The sequence below is a fragment of the Mastomys coucha genome, unplaced genomic scaffold (assembly GCF_008632895.1).
Source record: "Mastomys coucha isolate ucsf_1 unplaced genomic scaffold, UCSF_Mcou_1 pScaffold23, whole genome shotgun sequence".
Classification (NCBI taxonomy): Eukaryota; Metazoa; Chordata; class Mammalia; order Rodentia; family Muridae; genus Mastomys; species Mastomys coucha.
This window is the reverse complement of record NW_022196906.1, coordinates 15,437,973-15,444,876: the sequence shown is the minus strand read 5'-3', so window position 1 is coordinate 15,444,876 and position 6,904 is coordinate 15,437,973. Positions and strand designations below refer to the sequence as shown.

At 48.1% G+C, this 6,904-nt stretch overlaps 1 protein-coding gene across 1 annotated transcript in view; it reads left to right on the top strand.

Annotated features, from left to right (window-relative positions):
* The first annotated feature begins 1,198 nt into the window (after positions 1-1,198).
* Positions 1,199-6,904, top strand: part of Ap1m2 (adaptor related protein complex 1 subunit mu 2) — a 16,686-nt gene continuing 10,980 nt past the window's right edge. The window contains 3 exon segments of the mRNA XM_031345342.1: positions 1,199-1,325; positions 3,582-3,738; positions 3,942-4,008. Coding sequence (XP_031201202.1) covers positions 1,284-1,325; positions 3,582-3,738; positions 3,942-4,008 — 266 coding nt within the window. The 5' untranslated portion in view covers positions 1,199-1,283.

Here is a 6,904-nt window from a genome sequence, read left to right as displayed (position 1 = left end):
CACTCTAGAGGCAGACACAGGTGGACTTGAGGCCAGCTACGGCTATTCAGCTACTCAGAACTCTGTTTTGAAAAAAAAAAAAAAACAATTATCAAGAACAGCAATAATAATAACAGAAAGTAGTAAAATGTATAGTGTGAGCAGGACTAACATTACTGAACATGAACATCTAGGGGTGGGCACCGGGCCACACGTAGAAACAGGGCCAAGTCCTGTTGAGACTGATATGTGTGGATGAGAGAACAAACTCCTGTGAGATTCCCAGAGGGACCCCCACACTCAAATCCCGGGAGCGACCACCCCACACACCACCAAGACACAGGCTTGATGCAATCTGCAAGATGCTTTTTATTCCAGCTAGCTGGGGCAAGACTCATATCCCTCGCAGGGGTAGAGGAGTCTGGCCCCAAGCAAAAATTTAAACAGGTTTTTATATCTACACAGTTGCTGGGGCAGAGGGAAGACTAAGGCAAAGAAAAGTACAGGGTGGTCTCTGATTGGTGCTGGTTTGCGCTAGGGCTCAAGGGCAGGTTAGTCACTTGGCAATTTTTTGTTACCTTTTTTTTCCTGCCAGGTCGTCCTAGTCTCCTTGTGTCTAGGCTCTGGGAGCTGCTGGGCTCCCATTGTTTCTACGTTCTGGGACCTGGTCTCCCACTGAGTCTAACTAAAGGCTAAGTTCCCACAGTACAGTTTGAAAACTTAATCTTACACTACATAGACACATGAAGAGACAGGTGCCCTGGTGGGTGGATGGATGCTTGGGTGGGTGGATACGTGTATGTGTGGGTGGGTTAATAGATGTTGATGTGAATGTGTATACGTCTGTGGGAGAGGGTGATGGATGGGTGGATGGATAGGTGAGTGGAAGCGGAGTGTGGATGGAAACACGGGTAGGCAGATGAGAGGAATAGACGGACGTATGCACGGTGGGCGAGTAGGGCGCGGTGGGTGAATAGAAGGATTAATGGATGAATGTCCTGGGGTCTCGCCATCCACCACCCAGGCATTCTTGATCTCCAAAGAAACTTGAGACAGGACAGCAGTCGCACCTCACGTCCTCGTCCTCCCTTTCCCAGCTCCTGGAGCAGCCTTGGCATTTGCTGCCGACCGTGCCGCTCACCTGGCGGCCTCCCCTTTAAGACGCGCTCACCTGGCGGCCTCGCCTTTAAGACGCGCTCACCTGGCGACTCACCTGGGCGAAGGCGCTTCCGCAGGAAGAAGGAAGCAACCGCGTTGCCGCCCCTGCAGCTCGCTCTCGCCTCCTAGCTTCACGGGCTGCCACCATGTCGGCCTCGGCAGTCTTCATTCTGGACGTCAAGGGCAAGGTGAGGCAGAGGGCGAGGGATCGAGGTACGCCGGGCGAGCCCGCGGGACTAGGGCTCAGGGCCCGGAGCTGGGAACCCGCCCTCTCCCGCCTGCGTCTGTGGCAAGGGGCTTCACCTTTCTGAGCGTCGTTTTCTGTGTTTGTAAAATGAGATACCCACCATCTGAGCGCCCTGAACCAGTGAGCACACAGTCCTTCTGCAACCCTGGAGCTCATTAAAGGCGCCCAGTGTAACTATCTGGTTATCCTTGCAAGCCGCCTGTTCCTTCTCCAGTGGCAATCAGAGCGGTAGGGATGAAAACAAGAGCCCTGTAATGTAATGACAGCCTGGTCATGTGCCTCAGTTGTCAGCCGGCTGGCCTAGCACACAGACCTAGGTATGATCCCAGGGCACTGCATAAACAGCCATAATTCCAGCACTTGGGAGGTGGAGGCAGAGGGATCAGGAAATCAAGGGAGTTTGAATCAGGCCTGAGTTACGCGACACACTCACTGCTCCAAGACACACTCACTGCCTCAAAAATAAAACAGGCTCAACAAGCCCAGGCACCGGCTGCCTAAGCCTGGTGACCTGAGTTTAAGCCCCAAACCCAAGTGAAAGGGAATGGAGACAACCTACAAAGTTGCCCTCTGACCACACACACACACACACACACACAAGCCAGGGACCTCCATGCTCTCACATACACCGTGCACACAGAAAATAATAGGTGCCTGTGAAAAGAAGCAAACAATAACGGAAAGGGGGGCCAGGTGTTCTACCAAGCACCTGTCATCATAGTTACTCTGGAAGCTGAGTCAGAGGAATGACCTGAGCTCACTAGGGCAAGCAAGGCCAGCCTGGGGTACAATATCAAGACAAAACCAAGAAATACAATAACCTTGAACAAGAACAGCTCAGGAGGAGAGGGGAGGTTCCACTTTTCTGTTTTTTGTGGACATCGTTTAAAACCTCAACTTCTTCAGTCTGGAAAGTGGAGACAAAGACACCTGCCTCAGGCTGAGACAGGTGACAGACTGGAACTCCTCAGCAAAGGTTCCTCACTCTCTTCCTCCTCAGTGTGGGGGTGAGGCAAGGGGGTGGGGAGTTGGGATGTTGGAACCCCACACTAAGCCAGCACACTGCCACTAAATTACAACTTAATCCTCTTCATACTTTTTAAATTACATTCATTCACTTGCTCTGTGTATATGAGAATCTGTTCTGTCCTGTTCCCCTATGTGTGGGTGCTGGTGTGGACCTGAGGCAGTCAGGCTTGGCGAGATCCTTCAACTGCTGAGAACCACTGAGTTCTCTCACGGTCCCCTCTCTGCATTTTTATTTGAAATGGTATCTGGTTGAATTACCCAGGCCTGCTTCAGATTCACTCTGAGCATTGCTAGGCTTTGAACTTGCTATCCTTTGGACTCAGCTTCCCTGGTAGCTCTGATGGCAGGCCCACCACATCCAGGCTTATTAATTGATGTCTGAAGGACTGCCTTCATGTGTGGGATGGTAGTCCTCTACTGCTGAGCTTCACTCTAGCCCATTCCCTTCCTTCAGTCTTTCCTCCTCCTCCCCCTCCTTCTTCATTATTATTATTATTATTATTATTATTATTATTATTATTATTATTATTACTATTGCAGAAACTCATAGTTTAGGTTGGCTTTGAACTTACTATGTCGCTAGGGATGGCTTTGCACTTCTGACCCTTCTGCCTCTACCTCCCAAGCCCATTCCCAGCATAACACTCATTAGTAGAAAGTTGATGGGGTTTGGTATGCACCCAGGATACTTTTAGCTGTGGGTATTGAGTATCCACATAACACGCATGACGACCGAGGCATACAGAGCTTGAGTCTTAGCTGGGCTCCTCAGATAAGTCTGGGAATTACACACGGAGCATGACATGGTGGCAAACATCTGTAACCCCAGCACTCTAGACACTAAGACAGGAGGATTGAGAAGTTGAGACCAGCTGGGGCTTCATAGAAAAAGTGCCTAAATTAGTAAGAAAAGGAAAGATAGGCTGGGGAGGTAATGTACTCAGCAGAGTTTGTAATAGTATCTCTAGCCAGTGCTGAAGCAGGAGGATCAGGAGTTCAAGATCATGCTCTGTTACATCAGGGCCAGCCTATGCTACATGAGGTATCATCCCCTCCATACAATAAAAAAGAGGCCAGTGTGTATGGGAAAAAAGGAAAGTTAGAAGAGAAGTAGACATCCTAAGGTCTGCGCACTGGTGGTGACTCAGTCCTCTCTGTCTCCCCTTAGCCTCTGATTAGTCGAAACTACAAAGGTGATGTGCCCATGACCGAGATTGACCACTTCATGCCACTGCTTATGCAGCGTGAGGAGGAGGGTGTGCTGGCCCCGCTGCTGAGCCATGGCCGAGTGCACTTCTTGTGGATCAAACACAGCAACCTCTACTGCATCCACCCCATGCTGGGCAAGCATGCCAAGAACCTGATCCTGAGGGCAGTGACCTGAGAGCAGGATTGGCACAGTACATGTGCCTTAACTCAGGTTGTGCCTGGGTTACGGGGTAGTAGAAATGGGTGGGGGGACAGCAGGGGACATGGAACACCACTCCCTCAAAAATGGGGCTTTTTCCTTAACCTTACTGTATCACAGTGGTGGCCACGACGCTGAAGAACGCCAACGCCTCTCTGGTATATTCCTTTCTATACAAGACTGTGGAGGTAGGTACTGGCCTCTCATTGGCTAGCTGGTCTGTCTCCACTTGTTAAGCTCACCTGCCAGGTGCTGTCTTCTGACCATCCCCATGAAAGCCTCCTCACACATGTCTCACCCAGATCTGGACTACAGGGTATGGTGTGTAATCCCTCTTCTCTGCTGTGTGTCCTTCAGCAAATTCCTTGTTTCTGTGTCTGTGAATGTGACAGGGTGCTGTTGTTAGGAGAAGGGAAGAAAAAGAGGTGAAGTAATAACAGAGGAAGTGTCCCCAACAGAAGGCACAGTGGACAGAAAGGCTTTGAGGTGTGAATAGAGCTAAGCTCAGTGGTGAGGGAGGACATCTTCCCTTCCTAGGAGATGCAGGTCAAGCATCGTTTGCTTGACACTGGAAGTGCTCCAGGTGTCAGAATCTTTGCGTACGTGTTGTGAAGTATTCTAGGGATAGGACCAAGACTTGAAGAAGTGTATTTGTGTTTCAGGTATCCATGAAACATTAATCGGTGTTTCTCAACCTGAGGGCTATGATCCCTCTGGGGGTTGATTGGCCCTCTCACAGAGGTCACATAGCAGATATTTATGTTACAGTTCATAACAGTAGCAAAATTACAGGTATGAAGTGGCTACAAAATAATTTTATGGTTGAGGTCATCACAACAGGAGGAAATGGGTTGTAGCATTACGAAGGTATTTTTCTTTTCTTTTCTTTCTTTTTGGGGGAGGGACAGTGTTTCACTTTGTAGTCCTGCTGGCCTAGAAGTTGGTATATAAACCAGACTAGCCCTGAACTCACTTCTAGGTGCTGAAATTTAAGGCATGTACCATTGTGCCCAGCAGGAAGATAATTTAAACAATTTTTTTTTTTTTTTTTTTTTTGGTATTTTTTGAGACAGGGTTTCTCTGTGTAGCCCTGGCTGTCCTGGAACTCACTCTGTACACCAGGCTGGCCTCTAACTCAGAAATCTGCCTGCCTCTGCCTCCCAGGTACATGGATTAAAGCTGTGGGTCACCATGGCCTGTTCTGTTTGTTTATTTTTGAGACAGGCTATCATGTAGCCCAGCTGATCTTGAACTGCCAGGATCACAGGTGTACCTGGTTTGTTTTATACTGAAATATTTTTTGCATTTGTTTAGTTACTTCTTTGTGTGAGTATGTGTCTGGGTCTGTGTATGAGGCATGGGTGTGAAGACCAGAGGACAGCTTGCCTTCCAGCTCATGAGCCCCAGGGATCATACTTAGCTCATCAGGTTTGGCAAAAAGTTCCTTTACATGCTGAGCCAGCTGCCTGGTCTATTTAGTTTTGACTTTGGTTTTTCTGTGCTGAAGAATTGCATCTGTGAACTCTGTTTTACTCTATCCATTCTCCACGTCACTTGGCCTGTATGTCACCTGACAGATGTTTTACTCTATTCATTTGTCCCATATCACTTGCCCTATACATCACCTGACAGATGCACAAAGATTCACGATGCATCTGTGCATTATGGACGCACGTGGTACACACGATTTTAAAATTTAAGACATATACTTTATTAAATATTTATTCACTTTTTATGTATATGGGTGATTTGCTTTGCCTGCACGTATGTCTGTGCATATCATGTGTCCAGTGCCCACAGAGTGTCCACAGAGGGTCTCCTGGGACTGGTGCTACAGTTGTGAGCTGCCATTTTGGATACACACAGGCCCTCTACAGGAGTGGCTTTTAACTGCTGAGCCTCACGCTTGTTTTATTTGTTAAGACAAGGTGTCTCTATTTAGTCCTGACTGTCCTGGAACTCAATATGTAGACCGGATTAACCTTGAACTTACCAAGACCTGCTGGTATCTGCCTCCTGAGTACTTGGACTAAAGACATGAACCACCATATTTGGACTCCACACATTTTATTTTATTATTTTTTTAAAGATTTATTTATTTATTTTATGTATGTGAGTACACTGTAGCTGTACAGATGGTTGCGAGCCTTCATGTGGTTTTTGGGAATTGATTTTTAGGACCTCTGCTCATTCCAGTCAACTCTGCTTGCTCAGGCCCAAAGATTCATTTATTATTATACATAAGTACACTGCGATTGTCTTGAGAAACTCCAGAAGAGGGCGTCGGATCTCATTTCGGGTGGTTGTGAGCCAACATGTGGTTGCTGGGATTTGAACTCAAGACCTTCAGAAGAGAAGTCAGTGCTCTTAACCACTGAGCCATCTCTCCAGCCTGAAATGGCTTTTCTTAAGTATGCAATTTTTACATATTATTTGACTTGAACTCAGGACCTTTGAAAGAGCAGTCAGTGCTCTTACCTGTTGAGATATCTCCTCAACCCACACGTTTTATTTTTTAAGGGGGAGCAAGATAGACCAGACTTCTCATTCTAGATCTTTGAAGGCTACAGTAAGAGGATGGAAGTTCATGGCCAACCTAGGTTCCTCAGCCAGACCATCGCAAAAAACAAAGTCTGGATTGTGGCTCCTCAGAAACACCCTGTCTGGAAGCCCCCCATCAGGGGTTGGGGGGGGCTCAGTGGTAGAGTCCCCATCTACTACAAGTGAGGTGCCAGTTTCCTTCAGCCCCTGTACCGTACCCACCCCCGGAAAAGCCGTTGTACACTCCCTCTAGCTGTCTTCCAGGTGCTTCATGGTATAGCTTTCCACTGCCTTTTCCCTCCTCCGCACTCCTCATCCACGACTTGTCCCTTTTCCTCATTAAGTTGCTTTGTGTGAGAGAGGCCCAGTCTCTTTTTTTGTAATCCAGGGACACAGTAAACAGTGTATAATTGCTTACTGGTTGGCTGAGTGTGTCCCCAGCTTACGTGGTGTCTGTCCTCGGGACCCATGCCCAGGTCTTCTGCGAGTACTTTAAGGAGCTGGAGGAGGAGAGCATCCGGGACAACTTCGTCATCGTGTAC